This window comes from Protopterus annectens, chromosome 7.part1 (assembly GCF_019279795.1).
Source record: "Protopterus annectens isolate FY-2018-M chromosome 7.part1, PAN1.0, whole genome shotgun sequence".
Lineage (NCBI taxonomy): Eukaryota > Metazoa > Chordata > Ceratodontiformes > Protopteridae > Protopterus > Protopterus annectens.
The window spans coordinates 145,650,897-145,675,896 of NC_056740.1; the positions used below are offsets into that span (position 1 = coordinate 145,650,897).

The following is a 25,000-nucleotide window of genomic DNA, read 5'->3' on the forward strand; positions in this document are numbered from 1 at the left end:
AGGGAATAAGATGCTAAGGATGAAGCTACCAGGTAACAGGAAAAGAGGAAGGCCTAAGATAAGGTTTATGGATGTGGAGAGAGAGGACATGCAGGTGGTTGGTGTGACAGAGCAAGATGCAGAGGACAGGAAGAAATGGAAACGGATGATCTGCTGTGGCAACCCCTAATGGGAGCAGCCGAAAGAAGATGATGAGTGTCTTAGTTCTTTTGAAGGAAAAAGAAGGTTCCTTACCTAATGCAAATCTAATGTTGGGGTCACATAAAATGATTTTCCAGTTATTTACTAATACCTCTCTGAGAGCTCTCATATCTCTGCAAATAGGTAAGGAAAAACTACAGGAATGAGGAAAATCTTCAGTGTTTCTGGAAGCAAAAGTGTCTGGAGAAAATTCACTTCTAACAATAGGTTTGAATTTAGTGCGTCTTTCTGTAGTGATGAGACTTCTTATAGACTTAATGAGATTCCAGGGGTAATTCTTTTGTAGGAATAACATTGATAAGAAATCAGCTTCACTTTCAAAATCATTATCATCACTCGTCAATCTAGAAATTCTAATGAATTGCCCCTTAAGAACATTTCGGTTCATCAAAAATGGATGGGAGCTATTGAAGTCAAGGTAGTTGTTCCTAAAGGTATCTCTTCTGTGTATGGTGGAGGTGAAACAGTGTGTGTCTGTGTCCAAGGAAATATTGGTATCTAAGAATGAAACTGAATTCCCTTGGCTAGCAATTACAAACTTTAAAAAAACCTATGCTGTCAGACAAGGAATTAACAAAATCATCAAGTTTGGTACTACTACCTTCCCAAACAAGAAAGATATCATCAATGTGTCTTTTGTAGTATTTCATATAGTGAAAACCTGGCAGATGTATTAGGGTATCCATTTCCCATTTGCTTAACTCTAAATTTGCAAAGGCCGGAGCCATTTTGAATCCCATTGCCCCCCCCCCCCTTATTTGACAATAAATGTTGATGTTGAAATGAAAGAAATTGTTCTGCAAAACTAAAGAAATGAATGAGTGTCTAAAGTTTCAATTTTCTTCTTGGGAAGTTTAATGTATTTGAAAAGGGAATGTTTCTCATATTCTAAACCATCAGTGTGGGGGATGCTGATGTACAAGGCCACCACATCCAAAGTAACAAGTGTGCAGTTGGAGAAATCTGTACTCGCTTCAAATAACATATTTAAGAAGTCCCAAAAATCTCTATTGTAGTGTGGAGCAGCTTGTACAATAGTATTTAACACAAAATCAATGTAGTGAGCAATGTTTTCAGTCTTGAATCGCTTGTTATTAACCTAAAAGGTGGGTTGTGTTCATTATTGTGCAACTTGGGTATACCAAACAATTTAGCCAAGCAAGGATTTGGGGACCACATAAAATTATATTACTCATCCGTGATACTTCTGTCAGCTAATAAAGATTTTAAAGTGTTATCTATCAGTTCAAAATGTGAATGTACTGTGTCCAATGTTAACTTGCTCATAGAAGTCATCATTGATCAAACCAACTGTAATTTTACCAACATAAGTGTCCTGGTTCATTAGTACAATGCCCGTACCCTTGTCTGCTTTCATGACTCTTTTATATTGGTATCTTGAATAAGGTCCAGTAGAGCTTTTCTTTCTTTGTCAGGTTGTACCATTTCTCTTTAGAGTTAGAATCAGCTACTCTTCTGAAATCGTCTTCACTGTCTCTTAAAAAGGTATTCAAAGTGTTATTCAATGGTGGATTAAAGAGACTTTTTTTCTTTAGAACAGAGGTGTTTATATGGTTTCTTCGATTAGGTATACCATCAGATGATTGTGTACTCTGAGTGTCATTAGTATCATCATCAAGATTAAGTTCAGTTTCCTGGTGTACAATCTTAAGTCTAACACCAGATTGGACAAATTTGCCCTTTGTGAAGGGATGAAAGTAAATCCCTTGCTTAGCACACTCAAATGATCACTGGATAAAATTTTACTAGACAATTTGAAAACTGACATAAGCATAGAGTTCCCACTACCATGCTTGCTGAGACTGCTGTCATTAGGAAAGTGTGTAGAGGGAACTGGATTACTATGAGTTGTGTGATACATAGTCCGTAGTAATTACAGAGTTAATGTGTACTATGGCCTGCTGCTGGTTCTTGTGACCATATGCCTGGGGGTAGTTGAGCAAATCTGGTTCCCTTGTTTTTCCTTTTTCCTATGCCCCTGTCTGTTGCCTGAAATAATTGTAGACATGTTTCCTTCGCCTAACTGTGCAGTCACTCTGTGATCTAAAAAAGACATGGAAGGGACAATACTCTCGTCCAACGTGTATCCAGTATGACTAACAGTATTAAGGGTGGAATTAACTCCTTCAGGGGCAACATGAGTCTGTGTGGAGCTGCAAGTTTGCTGAGCATTAACAAAGTTACTGAACTGAGGGGTTCTGCCAGAAGAAGGGAAGGATGTACTGGTGTGTGTAGCAGGGAAAGCAGCGGAAGGCTGTGGTGGAAAGTTAGAGACAATGTGGACCGGTACAGATGAAGTAGAAGGGGATTGATACAGAAAATTAGAAACCGGCTGCTGACAAAAAGAACTGCTGGATGGAGGAGCTGCTGAAGCAGTTGCAAAGGAAGCAGCAGCATGCGAGTCCAGTTCAGATAGTCCAGCATTACTGCCATTTCTGTTGAAAGCAGTAGCTCTGCGGAAAACAGTAGTGTTCATGGTAGGGACAGAAGTATGAAAGTCAGAAGATTCCCTGTTGGAAAAGTTAGAATGAACATCTCTGCCTCGGCCAAATTCAGACCCAGAGTTAGTGTTAATAGTTTCTACCCCTTCCTCTAGTGGATGACTGTCTGTAATTACTAAAGGTGGCAGCTTTTCTGTTGAAGGAATAATTATTAGTAAAGGAGTTGCTGTTTAATTACTCCTTACCAGAAGAACGACTAACGTTACGACTATTATCTGTGTCCCAATTACTTAGTTCCCCCGAGTACCCAGAACTATGAAAAAATCTAACTGTTTATGCTTTTCCAGTATGATACTGCTGTTGATCTCTAATTAGTTTGTTCCTTTTCCTGTTTAAAGGTGTGGCAGTGTATCTGGTAATCTTGGGTGTCACTGAGTCATATAACTGTCTATAAATGCAAAAATGTGGATGGTTACAAATGGAACTGTTAAGAGAAAGGATTTCTTCTCTTAAAGTTAACTGCTTTTCATCATCTCTGATGATAACTTTAAGAGCATTTAAACCTGCCTCGTTATAGATATTAGACAGTTCTTTATGTAAATCAGAATTCATAACTGTTCTATTGGGGAATTTGTGAAGACATAATCCATTGGGCACTATGGATTGCTGACAAGTATAAGAAACTGTCTAATTCTAAACTTTTATAAGACATGCACTTTCTTTCTAGCTTCATAATAAGCGGTTTGCAATTATCAATAACATCAGAAATAACATTCATGCTATCATTGCCCCCTTGATTGTGAGAGACAGTATTTTCAAGCAGAAAAGGGTCATCATCAGTCCCTCTAAGTAAAAGATCCATTAAATCATTGTTAAAAACATGTCTGTGAGGTTGGAATAAAAGGTGGGAATGTTGGGACTGCTGGTGTTGTCCATTGATGCGTCTGTTAACAAACCATTAGAGGAACCGCATAGAAAACGTTCCTCGAGTAAAAGTGAGTAGGGCATGGTGTTAATGAGATTTTTCTGCTGTAGATGAGACTGTCTGTTAATGAAAAGAGTTTCAGGATGATTACTGTGTATTAGAGCACTTAACATCGGTCCCATTACAAGCACTTTCAATAGTATTCTTTAAAACAGTGTCATTAGCCTTGCTCAAATCTTCCTGAAGCATAAGCGAAGGGTCAGCTCTTCTGTTATTACTGCAGACACTTAGATTGCTAGTCCTGTTAGTGAACTGAGGACTAGCCGGTGGAACCGAGTCTGCCATTAATGTATTACCTTTGTATGAGTTAGCTTTACATTCATCTTGGCTACACGAGCCATGGTCAGACTGACACGAAGCTTGACTAACCCTGGCACTCATAATGTGAACATGTTGACCTGAAGAAGCACGGTCCAACTGAAAAGCTTCTGTTGTCTCTTTATTTAACCCATAGTTGAACGTGTTGATTTTATTAATAGCACCAGAATCATACGAAAGAGGTACTCGGGATTTAGATCTAACAGAAGAACTAAATGGTAGAGGTGCCCTGGACCTAGATGTGACTGAGCAAGTGTTAGTAGACTTATTGATAGCATCAAATGACCTAAGTTCAGGATTGATGCAAAGGTTGAGTGGACCGTTTATACAGAAACTAATCAGTCACTGAAACAATCTGCTGTTACATCATTTGCCACAGTTAAATCAACAATATTCACCATAATTCTTTCCCCATCAAAGGCACCTAGCATAGGGTTGATGCACAAGTTTAACGGAGAATCACAGGTTACTGAAACATTAAGGATGCAATTACTGTCCCTTGCACTGTCCTTATCCAAAAGTAATGTACTGTCAATATTTTCAGGCTGACTGTTGAGAATGATGGTTCCGTTAGTAGCACAACTAATGCAGTTAATGTTATCAGGCTGCCCTTCCGGCATACAAGTTCCGTTAGTAGTACAAGGCTTAATAATGGTGTCAGTATTAGCATCAGATAAACTGCTGTTGCTGTTAATTGACCTTAAATCAGAGTTAGTACTGTTTATAGGATTTACTGAATGATATACACCATTAATGGAGTGATGTGCGGCATCAACAGTAATCGGAGCCTCATAGTGAGCCAGAGCTGCATAGGAAGCCGTGTTATGAAGCTTGCTTTGCTGGATCTGATCAACTACATTTGAACAGTCAATAATGTGACTATCAGTGTCAGGAGAGACTAGATGGGAAGAGTTGTTCATTCGGATACTATAGACATTTAGATAACATAACTTGAGTTTTCTTGTTTCCTTCTTCCAGAGCTAGTAGGCAATCGTTTAAGGAATTTGGAATGGAGTAAATGGATGCATTCATAAAATCCATTTGGGATTGATCATCAGAAGTAGGAAGATGTAAGTTTCAATCTGTGTCTTGTACCTGGACAGAGTCCTTCATGTTGCCGGAGACCTCTGAGTTATTGCCAGAGTCCTTATTAAATCTTTTTAATGCTGGCCCTTGATTAATTGGTAATGAATTTGAACCTGAGTGGTCATCATCAACTACAAGATGTAAATCCATGACCTGGATTCCAAAAACTAGTCGGATAATTAAATCTTACATGTAAAACTGAAGAAATGCCTGAAGAGATGGCTTAAATGCTTAAAAAACTTCTTTAACAGCAAAAAAAGAAAAACTACCAGTGAGACATAGAATCAGACATCCACAGCGGTGTAATTAGCTTTCATTCCTATTTATTGTATCGGGACTTCATCAGAATGAATCCAGTTACAAAGGACCAGGAATTTCTAATGTGCATTAATCATGAATATTAATTAGTGTAAACAAAGTGTTTAAACCAATAATACAAGACTGTAGCCATGAATATCATTAAGAACATTAATACCGAGAGACTATATGAACTGTGATGAAAAAATGTACTAAGTATGGCAAAGGATAATTAGTTGGACTTAAAAATCTGAACTTTCAATGAAAAGGTTCAGAAAACTAGTAACTGCAAAAGTCCGTGTAAAACAATCGGAAATTTCAATCCAAAGGGTCATGAATTACTAATTGTCTGTGTACAAACATTGACATAAGCTGCATATGTAAGCAGTGAGAATATATTAGTAGGCATACTGTAACTAGAGTATGTTCATTGAAACTATTTTAAAGCTCTTTTTAAGCATGTAAAGTGTACAGGTAGTGAGCACTGGTTTAAATTCATGGTCTTAGAAATCTTTAAGCCTGGTTTGAGATGAGGTGATGTTAAGACCCATACTGAATGCCTTGAAATAAAATGGATTACTGTTTTGCAGGCAAAAAATAAAAAAGGGTTTAATGATTGTCTTCCAATTAAGCCATTACTCAGGTCACGTGACCTCAACCACTAATGTTTTTAAGGATGGCTTTCGAGAATATAATACAGACCCGATTTAATACCTAGTTTGGAATGAAAGCACTCATTTCTTGTTATTTTAAATTTATTTTAGTTTGCATTAAACATTTTACGCCATATCTTCCTGACAGTTGTTGTTCTATTTATACATTGCTTCATTACTTAACTGGCATGCTCTGTTTTTCTTTTTGTTATTATTATGTAGGGGGGTATAACAAAGGCACTATGGGGATAGATACTTTTTGTCAGTATTTGGGAAGCTGAGTGGTGACATGTGCAAACCATCTCTGGCAAAGCATAGTGGCTTGTCAATCCTGTCTCCCGGGCTGACAGATATTGGATCCCTTGTTGTGACACCAGAAACTGTCAGTTGTTTAAGTCAGTCATTTTTTGCTGGTACTGTGGCATCACCATTGGTGAAGGTAGGCTGTTAGTCAAGGCTAGATTCACACACTCCCGAGGGACACATTTAGAGAGCTCCATCATGTCTCTATATAGTCCAGTGAGGTATGTCTTAGGATGCTTACACCTATGTGGACTATGACTGCGTCGTACTGGTACTTGTGCTTCAAAGACCTAAGTACATGCATGATCTGGCAGGTCCTGGCTTCAGGCAAAGAGCTCACTGTGATCTTGTCCTTGTTTAGCATGGTAAGAGGGACATCAGTATGTCTCTCAAATTATTGGGGATTCCATTGTATGTTTGGTTGTGTGGTGTGTTGCCTTATGAGTTTGGAAGTGGGGCTACTGTGGTGTTCAGTTGAGTTATGTGAGGTGCTGTCTTTTTTGTGTGCATGCAGGGCCACTTGCAAATGCTTTTAAGAGGTCTTGGAGGTTTGGGTAGATTACATGTCCGTACTTATGCGTACATTGGGCTATGTGTTTGTTCTTTTGTGTTTATAGTGAGTGTTTTGGGTATAATGCTGACAATCTGGTTTGCATTTTTCATTTGTGTCTGTGAAAGATTTGCCTCCAATAACATTGTGTATGTACATCTCTCGCATAGTATTTATTCTAAAATTAAATGGTTATCCGTGAACATGAGGCAATTACTGCACTGCCTCAGGATGCTCATATCTGACAGGCATGAAACTGTGATGACAGGGAAGCATCTATCCATTATACCAGATCCTTAGTAGATGGGAATGAGTAAGGAAGAGTAACTTAAAGGTCTAAGTGAGAGTGTTTAGTAGTATACTATAAGATGACCTGCAGTGGAGCTGCCTTCCTCACAAACTGGCAGCTCTTTGAGGAGCTATAAACAGTGGGAGACTGTGGAGAATTTGACACAATCACCCACTCTGGCATAATCAAAAAGCTAACACAACTTGACGTAAATCCCTGTCTCATCAGGTGGGTGGCCAACTGGCTCAGACAGGACCTCAAACTCAACATAGGCACCTCCAATAGCAGACCTGTCACTAGTGAAGTTCCCCAGGGATCTGTCCTGGGACCCCTACTGTTTGGCATCTATTTCTTGGAGGTACAGGGGAAGACAGGGGAAGACAAAAGGCCTGTGGCTGACCAAGTTTGTCAACGACTGTAAGTTGGGTGCTGTCATTGACTCCCCAAATGATGTTAACATACTGCAAGACGGTCTCACAGCAACTAATGACTGGTGCCAAAGTCATGGGCTCAAGCTGAATGCAAAAAAATGTATCATACTATTAGGCAGAAACACGACCCCTACTGATGACTACATCAACAGCAACCCCCTAAGCACACAACCTGTGATGAGAGACCTGTGCACCCAGGTTGATAACCACACATTCAACCATGTATCAGCAGTGGTCAGAAAATCCTTTTTACTTGGTTCATCTCATAAGTAAGGGGATTGCATCCTGAAAAAAGGAGGTTATTACCTCTCTATACTCCTCCCTCATTAGACCAGTAATTGAGTATAATGCCCCGTTTGGGATGTACCTCTCCAGACATCTGCACCAACTAGAAAGGCCACTGAAGTACCTCACAAAGAGAATCCATGGCCTCCACCTGTCCTATGCGGACAGGCTCAAATCATGATCACTCTACTCAGTATCATACAGATTGCTCAGGGGTGATCTGTGTCTCGCCTACAAGGCAATCTCTGACTCTGCCCTTCTAGAAATGCTCCATATCTCTAAGTCTAACTCCTCACGCACTACCCACTCAAAAGACCTGAACCTAATATGTAACATTAACAAAACCTGCTGGAGAGACAGGTTTGTCTCCCAGAGGCCGCCCTATCTCTGGAATAGACTTCCTATACACGTCAAACAAATCACCTCACTGACCATCTTCAAGTGCAACCTTGATGAGTGGATGGGAAACCACAAATTTGTCCCAGGGGTTCCACCTATGTCTGTCATTGACAGGGGCAACAGATGCTGACTGAGGTTTTCATTTGGGGGATAAACTCTTGACTAGGCTTGTAAGAGCTCCAGGGCCATCAGCCTAGTAACCTCCTATGATCCTATGGGAGTGTTTTCTATAGAGGATTTTAAACCGGAGAGGTTTGCTCATCTACAAGGCATGGGTAAACGCATTTGTGCATCATGCTTTTATACCAGCAGGATGAAAGACCTTTACACAGTTGAGCCTTCGGGCCAATCAGATAAACACACAATAAGCCTTCCACCACCAGTTTCTAACTCAGATATGTTGAGTAAGCCCTCTGTTCCCAACAGAGTGCAGCATAAAACCCTCTTAATGTAAAACAAACTGGTTTTGAGTGCAAGTGCAGTAGTGCATACTTTGCAACAAAAGGCAGAACTCCTACAGCCAAATCCAAAACAGTAACAAAAACTCCTCCCAAACACTGCTTTAAATCACTGTATATAGAAGTAACATTATTAAAACAGAAGTAAGCACTTCCACAGAGTAATCTGCTTAATCAGACCATTACAGAACACAAAATCTAAGTATTATTTAAAATCAACACTCAACCAATCACAAAGTTCAGCAATCGTGATAACATTAATAAACCCCCCCAACAATAAAAGCAACCTACCATTTGTTAAAGACATAGCAATAAAACAATATTCACACCATGAAATATAAAGATTTGTTAAGCTTATTCCAAACACAGTAATAAATCATAAAAGACATTGAGCAGTCTCTATGTTGCTTCAAACCTGACTATAAACATAGATAAATGCATTAAATGTAGAAGCAGGAAGAGTATCAGGAACTTACTTGAATGTACAAGTATAACAAAAATGAAAAACCTAATAAATGTCGTGCATAAACTCTGTACACTCACTAAAAACATCACAAACATTTAGACCTAGTAAAACCTGTATTCTGTCTCCCACAGGCTTTTGAGTGGAGATCTATGCCTGGCAATACAGGGCATTGTCAGACCCCAACTCTGATGGACCTCCTGCATATCCACAAAACAAACAGTACCAGAATTACCCATTCTAAAGACTTAAAACCTTGCCTGTGATGTAAATAGGACCTGCTGGAGAGAGAGGTATGTATCCCTTAGACTACCCTGTCTATGGAACAGGCTTCCCATCCATGTGAGTTCCTCTCTAATCCAATTCAAGTGTAACTTGGACAATTGGTTGGGAAACCAGAAATTCATCCCTGGTTTGGCACCTATGTCTCTGATGCAAACAGGTAACCTGTAAATGGTTCATCTCCCAGGCCCGTGCTTACACTTGTCAAGGGTATCAGAACTCGTCAGAGATTTGGGATGCATGGCTAGGCTTAAAAAGGGCCTTGTGGTTGTTAGCCTAGTAAACACTTGTGAACCTATGAAAACTAGATATGCAGTTGCATACAAGCAGCAATGAAAACAAAAATATTCAAATGGAAAACTAAGAGAAAAGCAAAAGCTGCATAAAAGTTCTTGTATAAGAAGCAAAAAGAGAACACTACACATCAGTTTGAACAAGGAGCAAAACGGAAAAAAAATTATGTATCAAGGCCTATCAGTGTCTCAATGGTCTTTCATTTAAAACAGGTTGAAGGGAGACCCTCTTAATTTAAACCTGGTTCAACATATGCTTTCAGCAGTAAAATCCATTTCTGTTCACGTACTTCAGTTATGTTCTTGTCAAATTCCCTGGGATTGTGACTCCTTAACTCTAACACAAAAAACATAAAGTAATGGCTAGTTCTTTCAACATAATGTGCTTGGCTAAAGCACTTGTGTTTTTTACATCTGACTATATCACTCAAGTGTTCCAAAATCCTATCCTTAATCAATTATCTATTGGTCTTCCCAATATAGAAGGCACTGCATGTGCAACAGGTAGCAAAATATACAAAGTCCTTGCTTTTACAATTGGCGCAAAAGTCCAAATTGATGCTGACACCAGAAATGATATTTATAAATGAGGTACATGTAAAGATGTAATCACAAGCTCTACCATTATGGCATCTAAAGGCCCCTTCCTTTCTGACTCTAGTATCAGAGAGGTGTTATAGTTCCTATAACATAATTGTCTTTTTTGGGACACATTATTTCTAAAGTAGAACTTCGGTTCAGAGTCAATGACCTGTCTAACCTCAGGATCTGCTAGTAAAATATGCCAGTTCTTCCGCAACATGTCTCGGACTAGCCCAACATCACTGGAGTGTGTGAATGTAGGTCTATTGGTAACACAGTGCTGTGAAGGTGTAGAATTATTATGTCTATGTTCAGCTCTCCTTGAAAAATAAGGTTCATCTTTAGTGCTTCTAAGGGCTAAAGTTGTAGTGGCACATTCTTCTACAGTAAACTGACTATAATCCCTCTCCACAAAATCTCTTAATTGTTCAAAGTCTAACTGCAGATCATCATCTTTGTTGTGTAACCGCATTACTCTTAAACTGGCCTTTGAAGATATTCCACGCAACATGACATTGATGCATAATACTTAGTAGCAGAGTGTTCTTTTTACAGTTTTTCTTGTATATATGTGTTGAAATATCATGCAGATCTTGTCTGCATACAGAGATATCTAGGAACTCCAAAGATTCTCTGGAAACCTTATAGCTAAACCTCAAAAAATCAGTTGCGTTGTGTAGAAAGTCAACAAATACCTTAAACTGTTGTTCATTATCTTGCCACACAATAAACATGTCCTCCACAAAATGTCTATAAAATCCAATAGAGGAAGAAAATGTATTACTGTTCAAGACCAGACTATTTTCCCAGTATGCAAGGACCAAGTTGGAATAGCTGTTTGCACATGCAGTGCACATAGCAGCACCAGTTTTCTGTAGATAAAAGTTGTTCTTAAAATAAAGACATTATTCTCAAGTATAATCTCAATTAGGAACACAATAACTCAACCTTGGTAGTGGAAAAATCCATATGTGAAATCAGAAACTGCCTAACATTATCAACTCCATCATCGTTAAGAATAATGGTGAACAGTGAATTCACATCGTGTGACAAAAAGAAAAGCATCATCATGCAAATTCAGTTCAGCCCAGACATAAAGGTCTGCCAGAAAGCTTTTATCTTTCAACACTGTGGTAACAGTATCTAGAACAGGTCTAAGTGTTTTCTCCGCATAAATGGATAAGGGCTCTGTGACCCATCCCCTACTAGAGAGGATAGGTCTCATGGGTGGCTTCTCAAGATTCTTATGAATTTTAGGGAGCCCGTATAAAATGGGTATAACGGTATTATCAACAGTACAATAGTCAAACAACTCTTGAGTAATCAATCCTATCATCAAGAGGTCATAGACCAAAAAATGGACTCTAAAGCCATCTACTGTGTATTTTGCAATATTAACATTAGTAGAGTCACTCAACATGATGGGTATCTGATCCAGACAGAGATCTCTATCGAAGACAACCACACCTTCTCCCTTATCTACAGGGAGTATTTCTAAATGTCTAGCTGCCTGCAATCCATGCAATGTCTTCTGGCCAGGAGTCAAGTTATGACGACTGTGTTTGTTTCTCTGTTAATATTTCTCTGATTTCTTTATCACATACTTCAATAAAAGCTGCCGCCGAAGGAAGTAGATCTGGGGTGTACAGACTGGGTTTCTTAAAAAAAAGAATAAGTAGACTGATAACTGTTGTTCAACAGAGACAGGGAGGCATTACAGCAAACGGCCTCAGGCCAAAAAGGACATCTGTTACAAGGACAGGGAGACATTATGGGCAAACAGCCTCAGATCAAAAAGGGCATGTTACAGGGACAGAGACATTACGGGCAAAGAGCATCAGGTCAAAAAGGACATCTGTTAAGCTTGTGAAGGTATAAAACAGAGCCCTTTATTTAACAAAGAAAGTTGATCAGAGGTAAGACATGACGAAATGTTGAGGACAGGGTTACTCATTGTGCTGGTATTGTTGCGATACTGCACTCTTCCCCCTTCTCACACAACTGCATGAGTGATTCTCTCTGGGGTCTCTTGTTATCGGTAAAGGGGATGCTAGGGGAAAAATGGGGGCATTGGGCTCAGTTGTAATGGATGTATGAGCTGTAGTGGTGATTGAAACTTCTGTATTCATGACAGGTACAGCTGTAGATGAACTGGAGAGATTGCTGTTAAAACCAGGTTCAGTTGCAACATTAACTTCAGCACTATTGCCTTCCGCAGCCAATGCCCCATTATCCTCAGGGATTCTATCATCTGGTCTCTCACACCTATTCTGCAAAGGATTGTCAAGGCCAAGAAAAACATGGTGCTGTCTAAAGTCATTCGAGTCATGCTGTAACTTCCTCAGTTTTATAGCCTGAAGCTTGTCTCCATAATGAGCAACATTACTCAAGACTTCACATATTTTTAACCAGATTCTGACGGGAACTTGACAAGCATATCAGGTTGTAAATTCTTGATTTCAATGCCTAACGAAAGTTCCATAGGGCAAAAGTAGTCAATCAGGTCTGAGATGGTCCAGGCCCAGCTGTAGATTCAGGGTCTGCCATTTCTTAATTAGTTCAGGATATGCATCGCCATAGGTGCGTATTTTTAACACTCTCACACCTCTAGGCACAACCTTGTGTTGAAAGATACCTCTTGTATCTATATAAATCATTTTTAAGCTTCCTCAACTGGGAAACAAAAAGGTCACTTACAGCCAAATCATGCTGGGGTGTCTCGCAGCTCTCAGTCAAGTGCATTATAGATAGTGGATTGGTATCAATGCTAAGAATTTGTCACAGTTTTTCCATACTTGAATCGGGATTATAGTCCAGCTCTATGTTAGTGCCAGCCATGCTCAAGTGGTCTTGCACAAACACAGGCCACACAGCAAGGAAAGAAAAAATAGTCCACTCAGTTAAGGTTGGAGTAAACGTAGCAGTCAAATCCAGAACAGTAACAAAAACTCCCTAAAAAAGACTATTGTTATAGGAACTATAACACCTCTCTGATACCAGAGTCAGAAAGGCAGGGGACCTTTTAGATGCCATAACTGTAAGACTTGTGATTACATCTTTACATATGCCTCGTTTACACACACTATTTCTGGTTTCGGCCTCAATTTAGACTTTTATACTGATTATTAAAGCAAGGACCTTTTATATTTTGCTACCTGTTGCACATGCAGTGTTTTCTATATTGGGAAGACCAATAGATTGTTTAAGGATAGGATTTTGGAACACTTGGGAGGTGATGATTAGTGATCAGCAGTATGGTTTCATGCCAGGAAAGAGCACTACAGATGCGGTTTGCTTTGAGAGTGTTGATGGAGAAGTACAGAGAATGTCAGAAGGAGTTGCAATGTGTCTTTGTGGATTTAGAGAAAGCATATGACAGGGTGCCTAGAGATTGTATGAGGAAGTCGGGAGTGTCAGAGAAGTATGTAAGAGTGGTACAGGATATGTACGAGGGTAGTGTGACAGCGGTGAGGTCTGCAGTGGGAGTGACCGATGCGTTTTAAGGTGGAGGTGGGATTACATCAGGGTTCAGCTCTGAGCCCTTTCTTATTTGTAATGGTGATGGACAGGTTGACAGACGAGATCAGACAGGAGTCCCTGTGGACTATGATGTTTGCAGATGACATTGTGATCTGTAGTGAGAGTAGGGAACAGGTGGAGGAGACGCTGGAGAGGTGGAGATATGCTCTAGAGAGAAGAAGAATGAAGGTCAGCAGGACTAAGACAGAATATGTGTGTGAATGAGAGGGAGGATAGAGGAATGGTGAGGATGCAGGGAGTAGAGGTGGTGAAGGTGGATGAGTTTAAATACTTGGGATCAACAGTTCAGAGTAATGGTGAGTGTGGAAGAGAGGTGAAGAAGAGAGTACAGGCAGGATGCAGTGGGTGGAGAAGAGTGTCAGGAGTGATTTGTGACAAACTAGTACCAGTAAAAGAGAAAGGGAAGGTCTACCAGAGGGTAGTGAGACCAGCTGTGTTATATGGGTTGGAGACGGTGGCATTGACAAAAAGGCAGGAGTCAGAGCTTGACGTGGCAGAGTTGAAGATGTTAAGATATGCACTGGGTGTGACGAGGATGGACAGGATTAGGAAGAAGTATATTAGAGGGTCAGCCCAGGTTGGAAGGTTTGGAGACAAAGCCAGAGAGGCAAGATTACGTTGGTTTGGACATGTGCTGAAGAGGGATGCAGAGTATATACAGGAAAAGATGCTAAGGATGAAGCTGCCAGGTAACAGGAAAAGAGGAAGGCCTAAGATAAGGTTTATGGATGTGGTGAGAGAGGACATGTAGGTGGTTGGTGTGACAGAGCAAGATGCAGAGGACAGGAAGAAATGGAAACAGTTGATCTGCTGTGGCGACCCCTGAAGGGAGCAGCCGAAAGCAGATGATTTTGGAACACTTGTGTTTTTACATCTGGCTATATCATTCTAGTGCTTTAGCCAAGCAACGTTATGTTGAAAGGAACTAGCCATTACTTTGTTATTTTGTGTTAGAGTTAATGAGTCACAATCTTAGGGAATTTGATAAGAACAGAACTGAAGTATGTGAACAGAAATAGACTTTACTGCTGAAAGTACATGTTGAACCAGGTTAAAATGAGAGGTTCTCCCTTAAACCTGAGACCATTGCAACACTGAGGTCTTGATACATAATTTTTTTTTCTATTTTGTTCCTTGTTCAAACTGGTGTGTAGTGTTCTCTTTTTATTTGTTATACAAGAACTTTTATGCAGCTTTTGTTTTTATCTTAGTTTTCCATTAGAATATTTTTTCCTTTGCTGCATGTATACAACTGCATATCTAGTTTTAATAGGTCTAAATGTGATGTTGTTTTTAGTGAGTGTGCAGAGTTTATGCATGACATTTATTAGTTTTTTTCATTTTTCTTATACCTACACATTCAAGTAAGTTCCTGATACTCTTTCTGCTTCTACATTTTAATACATTTATCTATGTTTATGAACAGGTTTGAAGCAACATAGAGACTGCTCAATGTCTTTTACGATTTATTACTGTGTTTGGAATAAGCTTAACAAATCTTTATATTTGATGATGGGAATATTGTCTTTAACAAATGGTAGGCTGCTTTTATTGTTTGGGAGGGTTATTTTTTTATTAATGTTATCACATGATTGCTGAACTTTCTGTGATTGAGTGTTTATTTTAAATAGTACTTAGATTTTGTGTTCTGTAATGGTCTGATGAAGCAGAGGTTACTCTCTGAAAGCGCTTGCCTTCTGTTTTAATAAAGTTACTTCTTTATACAGTGATTTAAAGCCGTGTTTGGGAGGAGTTTTTGTTACTGTCTTAGATTTGACTGCTACGTTTACTCCAACCTTAACTGAATGGTCTACTTTTTTTTCTCGCTGTTAGAACTCCTGTAGCATCAGGAATCCTTGGAAATAAGTTCACAGTCCATGAGAAATGTTACCAAATACAGAAAAAAGTGTGTAAATGTATAAAAACTTCTTCATATCCAAGAAAACTTTGCAAAATGTAGAAATGTTTTGGCAAACTCGGAACAGCTTTTGCCATATCAGTGGAGGTTAGGAAATATTGGAATACTGTTTAAAATGACCTAACAGAAGTGCAGTGACAGAGATGGTGGTGCTTTAATAAGTTCAGGCTGAAAAAAACAGTAACAAATCCAACCAAATAAACAAATACAACACAGAACTGTTAAATAGCACTGAGATAGTTATAGCAAGTTAAAAAAAAAAAAATACATCACCGTCGATGGTTTTAGATGCAGCAAGGTTTGTAGTCACAGGTGTCCAATGCAATGTTTAGAACTCAAGGTCATTTGTTGATTGTGCTGCTGAGACAAGATGAATGATATAGAATGATGTACTAAAATGACGAGCTCCATTATAGCCTATGAACGTGGGTGCTGCCTGAGTGACCTGATAGAGTGGATGACCCTGCAGGAAATAGCATGCATAATTATAACCAAGATCTATTGATCAAGTCTAAGAAATTTCTGTGTGATGGAAAAGCATATATTCTGTTAACATACTCGGACTAGCTAAGTTCCAGGATTAATAAACCACTTGCTCTAAAAAAAGTACTTGCTCTAAAATATAATCAATGTTGAAAAACAGTCTTATTTAAAATATTAAGCTCTTATCCTATGTTTTTTAGAGCTTACCCGATAAATGATTATCCATGTAAGACTAAGCAAGCTGCAGCGATAATGCACATGATTATGAACAATCTGGACCCTCGAGTGGCACAGGTATGAAAGAAAATGTATAGTTTAATGCTTTCTCTATTGGAGAAGTGGTATGAACATCCAGATTTTCTGTTATCCCCATGCATTACAAGTGCTTCTTTACGCATAAAGTCCCATTTTATTTTTCTGACTTGCATAGGTGTAATTTATCAATGCATTGGAGCACATGGGGCCATGGTAAAGTTGAAATTTTCATTTGTTCCCTTGCAGCCGTGTCTTATTTATAATGTGAAAATTACCCAAGTATGCCTTTTACATCATATGTCTCAATCATGTCAGTTTGTCTGTGGCAGCTTGTTCTCGATGTAAAAATGTGCTGCAGTTTCAATTTACTGATTTAAGTAATCCAAAACCAAGAAGGGAACTGCACATAGCCATCTCTGAACTGGCTGACACAAGTTACAGATGTGAACATAACACTTCTACACAGGCAGTCCAGCCAATCAGAGTTGTACTGTCCAAGTCTAATTTTAATCTTGGGACTGCTGACAGCACCAGCCATAAAATAGACACACAGACTCACATCACAGATGAGCCTTTTTTAATATGGAAATGGTTTTCTGTTAGGTCTGAGTCATTGAGGAGTGCTGGACCATAGTGTAGAAGAGAAATCTGTGTTTGTACAGTCTGCACCTTTGTGAAGGAATCTCTGGTGATATTAGAACATAAAATCTGTGGATTACCACTGTAATTTAAGCAGATTAGTTTAGCCACCTCTGAAATGTTCAGGAGTTGCTGTATTGTCATAGTTCAGATTAAGGTTGGAGGAGGGCTTCAATTTGACCTACCATTCAAGCCAAGAATCACTTTTTACAGAACTGAGTTATGAAAATCCGCTGGGGTACATTTTTATCTTAGTTTGCATATTTGCTTTCATGAGGATTGCACAAAATACATCCTGCAGAAAATATTTTGTGAGGGGTTAGAGGAGGTAAATTAATCATTTTGTTTAGAAAGTATAATGCTATCCTTGCAGTTCATTTGCACAGTTCTTTGGACAGCTGAGGAAACTTTTTTATAATACCTGATTTTTCTAACAGTTTGACTTGGAAAAATGTATGAGGAAATCTTTATGGTACCATTTCCAGACAGATATTTTCCTTGTATAGAAGCAGTAATTAAGTGGGTGCAGTCAGTATTTGAGTTTACTTTAAAGAATGAGGTATCAAAATCCTGTTCTGGTAGATATTTCCAAAGAATTTGTCAAGGGCAGTTATCAAATGCGTTATTATGGAGAGGAGATGTGCTATAAAATCTATATTCTACTGGATTGGTTATTTGTTTATTTGTTTGCAGTTTCAGCAGATAATGACTATTTACAAACACTTTGGTATGGGGATTTTACATTTTTGAATGATGGGAGTTCATCCTTGGGTGTCTCACTGAGCAGGTTAAAATATATGTACTGGGATGACAGTTTGAATATGATGGTGTATTGTTACCACCTACACCATCAAGATAGGAAAAATCTGAATTATTTGGTTGGGAAATATTTGATATTAGTGATATGATAAAGCAAGGGGAATGCTTTTAACTAAGGAGATGCACAAGTGGTTAATTGAATGCATCAATGACATTTGTATTTGGTTTGTTTGTTTGTGTCTTTCGGCTTTTCCCGGTTAGGGGTTGCCACAGTGGAACTCCGGTCCGCTAATGATTGGTAGTGGATTTTTACGTACCGGGTTACCAGCCCTGACGCACAACCTTCAATGAAGGCACACCCCACTCACGTATGCCTCCACACAGAAGACACTCTAGCTGAGAATCGAACGGGACAACGTCTTACTATGAGGTGACAACACTACTGCAGCACCACCACCGCAGTCGACATTTGCATTTGGTAATGATTGTAAATTATTTTCTTATTTGTGAACAGATGATAGTGTATTTAGGAAATTTATTGAAAGACAAAGTAAATTTAAATGCACTGCAATATGAAGTAAATTCAGAAACTTGGTCAACAATAATTTTAGTTATTGCCACAGTTTATACATTTATCTTTGTCTATAAATCCCTGCCTTAGAAATTACTCAAGTCTGGGTTGCTCTGAAAAATATTGGTGTCATCCAAGCCAGTATTTGGCACTAACAAATGCTTGCTCCTTTTCTTAAGACTGGAATATTTACAGTAGTATCAGGCATACACCAAGAAGGTAAGAGGAGGCTGCTAAGTTTCATGACTCAGTTGCCTGTAATTGTCATATTGGTCTGTAGATGTTGTTGTCCTTTGGCTTTTCCCGGTTAGGGGTCGCCACAGCGGAACTCCGGTCCGCTAATGATTGGCAGTAGATTTTGACGAACGCCGAGGTGCCAGCTCGACGTTCAACCTTCAACGAAGGCACGCCCATTTACGCATGTCTTTCGAATGTCCATCCAACCACGGGGAGGACATGCAGACTCCACACAGAAGGCACTCCCCACACTCCAGCCTAGAATCGAACGGGAGAACCTCTTGCTGTGAGGCAACAACCCTACCGCTGCACCATCATATTGGTCTGTAGATCATTTTTTTATTCTTTAAATGATCTTGTGAGTTGTGTATATACTAGATATAATAGAACCATGTGTAGATTTGTGTATATCATGTTCCCTATGGGTTGTGTGTTTAAGCATATGTAAACCAATATCAGCAAAGGAGCAAGAAATTTGTATTGTCCCACATGGCCTGAGTTAGCTGTTTAAGGGAAGCCTAAACAATTAATTCACAGGCCAAAAAACTGTGATATGCTGTTGATTGCTCTTTAAATCTTGCAGTGTATTTTAGTTTGTTGGTTCATTAAAATATATTCTGCTAAACCAAGAGGTTCTTTCCCTAGTGAAGCCAAATGTGGTTAGATGATGCTGTGTAATGATGATCAGGAAATTTATTGGCTGGCTCTGTGGCACATGGAGGTAAAAAGGTTGGCAATTTAATAGTTTGTCCTTGTTTTCAGGTGACATGGAGTAATTGTATGGTCACTTGTGCATTAATTATGTAGCCTTTAAGAAAACCTTTGCATAAAGAAATTGTACATAGCTTGGGGAAAGTGTTTGAACCTCATGAGATTTGTGGGATTTTCTTTACGTATACAGAGTACCTGACATTGGAGGGTGGCAATTTGAGATTTGTGGGATTTTCTTTATGTATACAGAGTACCTAACATTGGAGGGTGGTAATTTCTTTGCGGTGTTTATTCATATTTTGCTGGTTGAACTAAGAGAAGGGTTGGTGGTATGAAACTGAAGTGGGGATACAGTGAGTTACCAGCTGTAGAGAACCTAGTCATTAAGTAACATGGTAAGAAACTTGTCTTTTGAATGTCCTAGAATTATCAATAAAGCAGATACAGTGCTGTAGAATCCCTGGTACAGGCTATGGAGATGTTTTTTTTCTAATCTAATTGCATCCTAACCACTCCATTTAGCTCTAGTGCAATTATCACTAGAAAGCTACTGCCATCCCATTACATGTGCATGTTCCTATAGCTATACTTCGGAGAGCTACCATCACTGGCTTTGGACACCAGTTATTTGTCCCCCAGTCAATGACTTTCCTGCAAGCATCTAGTTGCACTAAGTAATTTTTAAATTACTTTTAAATTTAAGCTTTAAATAACTTTAAATTTCTAGCCTCCCACCAGGACACAAGTATTCTTCAGCAATTGCATTCTGCTTGCTGAGCACACTCAAGCAAATCTGCAGTCCGCGGCTACCACTCCACCCATACAGTATAAGAAGGAATTAGTACTGTAAAACTAAACAAGGATATACATTTTGGGCCTCGAGCAGGAGCACACTCGAGCAACTCTGCAGTCTGTGGCTACCACCCCACCCATACAGTATAAGCAGGAATCAGTACTGCAAAACTAAACAAGGATATACATTTTTGAGCCTCGAGCAGGAGCACACTCAAGCAACTCTGCAGTCTGCGGCTACCATCCCACCAATACAGTATAAGAAGGAATCAGTACTGCAAAACTAAACAAGGATATACATTTTGAGCCTCAAGAGCAGGGTCAGTCCACCCAGGCATTCTACTTGTATGTTTTATGACAGTGAAGCTATTACATTAGCAGTATTTCTTAGTAGTTCTCAGCGTGCTAATAAAACTGACTGTTGTAGCCTTGTGTCCTTCCCCCCAGCTAGTGCAGTAATCCTAACTGTCCAATAGACAGTATACATTTAATTCAGATCCCTGTGACTAAATTAACCATCAAGCATCCCTCTCAGTGCTTTCTGCCTTAGTTTGTATCACTTGGAGGCCCACGTGTTTATTTGCATCTCTATAAATTCCCCTTCTTTGCTAATGTATCTCCCTACTCTAATCTGTGCACAAACTGGCTACTAATCAGCAAGTCAATGTGAAGACACACTCCCAAACTTAATAAACCTTGCTGTCTCTTCTTTCCTTCCTTTACAGGTAGTTTGAATTATTAAACAATCCAAGAGATGAAAGCGAACTTGATGAGAACTGAAACCAAATAAGTTCGGAGGAGAACCAAATTTAGTTTGGTTCTCCTCCGAACTTTTTATTTGGTTTTAGTTTGAATTATTACTTACCCCTCTGAGGCCTTCACTGATTTCCACTGATTGCCTGTCTGGTTTCTTTGCATTCCACCTGGTTTACACCCCTTGTGCTATCTCCCTCCCCCAATACTAAGTCTGTATTAGAATCCTGCTGAGCATGGAGCCATCTTTAAATTTCTAGTCTCCCACCAAGGACACAAGTGCTCTTCAGCAATTGCATTCTGCTTGCTGGTAAGCCATTAGACCTCAGGAATTTGTTTAAAGTGTTCAGATTTGTAAAGTAATACTTACTTTTTACTCTTGCCTTGGTGGGCTCTGCCCCACTCCGTTCACCCTTGCTAATGCTCGGGCTCTCTCCGCTCACCTGCCCTGCCCCCTATTCTCTCCCGCCCCCACTACCTCTACATTTATAGTAATCACAACCACAGCTCACCCTCACATCACCTCCCCCAATCACAGCTCCTCGAGTCAGATCACATTATACCACACCAACTTGCTCCACACAAAATACTCCTAATCACGCTCATTCCCACTAGGCATTTTTTTACATCATCCTCACTACTTACCCATCCACATATAGTGCAACCCTATAATTCCTATTCAGACCCCCACCTAGAACCAACTTAAACTTTATAACCATGACTATCACACAACTAAATCTAGTCTGTCTTCTCATAATTCTTTATAACACCACAAGTTATCACTCTAGCAATATCCCTAAACATAGTAGCACAACACTACATTATGCACTCTCATATACAGACACCACACATTATAATTAATATCTGCCCATAATTGTTCAAGAACTACATAACGGACCAGTTTAGAACTAAGCACACATGCTCTCATTCCTACTCCAAAAAACACAATACTTTCTCACTCTCCACCAAACTCCAACATCTGCATCACCATTTTAACACCAGGCTCACCATAAGTGGGGATATCCACCCCCAACCCAGGCCCAAATCCATCCTGTCCAACACAAAACTGCTCCAACACAAATGTCAGAACATAACACCCCCACTATCTTCATCCCTGGGCAAATCAACAACAGCAGCAAAACCAACCATCTTTTAATGCTAAATATTAATATTAGAAGTATCAAAAATAAAATACCTGAACTCCAGTACTCCCCAGACATAGTTGCTTTAACAGAAACCTGGCTAAATAAAAAACATAGCTAACTCAGAAGTTCTCCCTACCGGCTACAATATCATTAGACAAGACAGACCACTTCGTAAAGGGGGTGGAACTGCATTACTGTACAAGTCCAACTTAACTGTATGTCAATTACCAAACTCCTACCCCTTCCCCCATAATTGGGACGTCTCACAACTTCAACTTCACCCTAAAAAGGTCATCACCACAATTGTGATCTATAGCCCACCTGGTAATACACCTGCTAGCCTTGAAGACTTCTTATCTTGCTGTTCTTCCACATACTCACAAGAAACCCTTATTCTGGGGGATTTCAACCTAGATTGGTTCAACTGCATATCAGAACCTCCAAGTAATCTAATAAATCTCCATGGCTACCAGCAGCTAGTCCAAATTCCAACTAGATGTGATAAAAAATCTATAAAGGAATCCATCCTTGACTTGGTCCTAATTAACAACCCCACATTGTACTCCCACGCAGGCAGTCTCCCAAACACCTTGAGTGACCACAACATGATATACTTTATACGTAGTAGAACAAGCACATGCAAAACCACTAACTATATATCCACTAGAAACACAAAAAAATTCTCTCCTGAGGTCCTCAATACTTTACTCTGTAACCGTGACTGGACAGCCCTAAAAACCCACCCACTTGACCAAGGCTGTAGCATATTTCAACAAAACATTTCTAAAACACTTAGACACTGTTGCTCCATTGCGCAAAATCAAGGTTAGAACCTCTACAAACCCCTGTCTCAGTAAAGAAACAAAACAAATCCTCAAGTCCAGAGACTGCCTGGCTTTACTATCAAAAAAACAAAGTAGCACAAAGCCTAAGTACCAAGAACTGTGCAACCATGCAAAAAATGCATTAGGCTGGACAAAAAATCTTACTACACGACGTTACAAACTAAATACCAACACAACCCCCAAAAATTTTGAAAAAATGTAAACCAGCTACTGAAATCCACCCAAAAGGCTACCCCAAAACCAACCACCTCTGACACTAAAGTTCCCATCGAAACACAATTCAACTCCCACTTTGTGAACTCAATTCTATCCTTAGTATCACAGGACAGTTCCTTCCTCACTATCCCCCCCAACACAAATAACACTAATGCAAGCTTTACCCTCAAAACAGTTTCCACCACTTCAATCAAAAGCATGCTCTCCAAACTAAAAACCTCATCAACAGCAGCTGACCTACTCCCCAGCTATTTCTTGAAACTCACAGCAGATGCTATTGCTATCCCAGTCTCCACTCTCATAAACAGATCAATTGTTGAAAGCTATGTGCCCAAACTCTGGAAAATATCCTGTTACACCCATACATAAAGGTGGGACCTCCACTGAACTTAATAACTACAGACCCATTGCTTTACTCTCCCCCCTGGCCAAAATCCTAGAAAAATGCATCCATACCCAGATGCTAAAATATCTCCTAGACAGCAACATGGTGTCACCTACTCAGCATGGTTTCAGACCTGCCCATAGTACCACTACAGCCCTCCTCTGCTTCACAGACACAGTAAATCGTCTCAAAAATGAAGGCCTGCAGGTGTCATCTCTTTTTTTTTTTTTTTTTTTTGGATATGTCCAAAGCATTTAACACAGTCTCGCACCAAATTCTGCTAAGCAAACTAAACCAATATCACTTATCCAATTCCACTCTTACCTGGTTCCAAAGCTACTTAACTGACAGGTACCAAGCTGTGAAATGGGAAAATTCTCTCTCTCCTCAGCTGCCCATAACTATAGGAGTCCTACAGGGTTCTATCTTAGGACCACTACTATTCACAATCTTCACAAATGACCTCCATACCTCCACACAGCATGCATCTATCACAGCATGCATCTATCATTCAGTATGCAGATGACACTACCTTAAACTGTGCTGCACAAAACATTCCCACCCACCTGCAAACAACTCAACTAGCATTCTCTGACATTGAAAACTACTTTACCAAACCCCAACTTATCCTCAATCCAAAGAAAACTCAGCTTATGATTATAACCAGTTCTAACAAAAACATTGATAACAGTCAATTTACTATCTACTCCACAAATGCTACTCCAATCGCTCCAATGGCACAGGCTAAGCTATTGGGAATAACCATAGATTCCCACCTAAAATTTGATAGTCATCTCAACTTAACTATAAAAAAAGTACATGCCAAACTGGGATCATATTACCGTATCAAACCATTTCTTACCAGCAACACAAGATCAGCCATTGCTTGCACCCAACTTCTATCCACCCTACTCTATGCATCTCCCATTCTGACTAATCTCAACAAAACTGAACTAAGCAAAATGGAAGCCTGCTATAACAGAATTACCCACTTTGCTGCAAATTGCTCATATAGAACTCATCACTATACTGCTTTGAGACAGCTCTACTGGCTTGAACTGCCCAACCTCCTAACCTACAATCAGCTCTGCCTCTGTCATTCGATCTATTACCTCCCCAATAAATGTCCTGCTCTCAAAAACCTAGTACAACATCACTCAGCCAAACGGCCTCTTAGATCATCAAGCAAACTACAACTAGAAGTCACCAACCACTACAATAGCTTTGGAGATGCACTATATACTAGTTCAGTGGCTAAAAAATGGAACTCTGTCCCCACTAGCATTCAAAATGCATCATCCAAAGCCTCCTTTAAAGACCTCATCAGGCAACATCTCAAGCAAAGTTGACAGTGCCATGATTGCTCCCCAGGCTAGTGAAAGTGGATAAGGTACACAAACTAAACCAAGAGTAC

General features: G+C 39.6%; 1 protein-coding gene across 1 annotated transcript in view; it reads left to right on the forward strand.

The window, feature by feature from the left end:
- The window catches only part of UROC1 (urocanate hydratase 1), a 1,269,467-nt gene that overhangs the window by 183,917 nt on the left and 1,060,550 nt on the right, over window positions 1–25,000 (forward strand). The window contains exon 4 of the mRNA XM_044078604.1: window positions 16,479–16,572. Coding sequence (XP_043934539.1) covers window positions 16,479–16,572 — 94 coding nt within the window. The remainder of the gene's footprint in view (window positions 1–16,478; window positions 16,573–25,000) is intronic.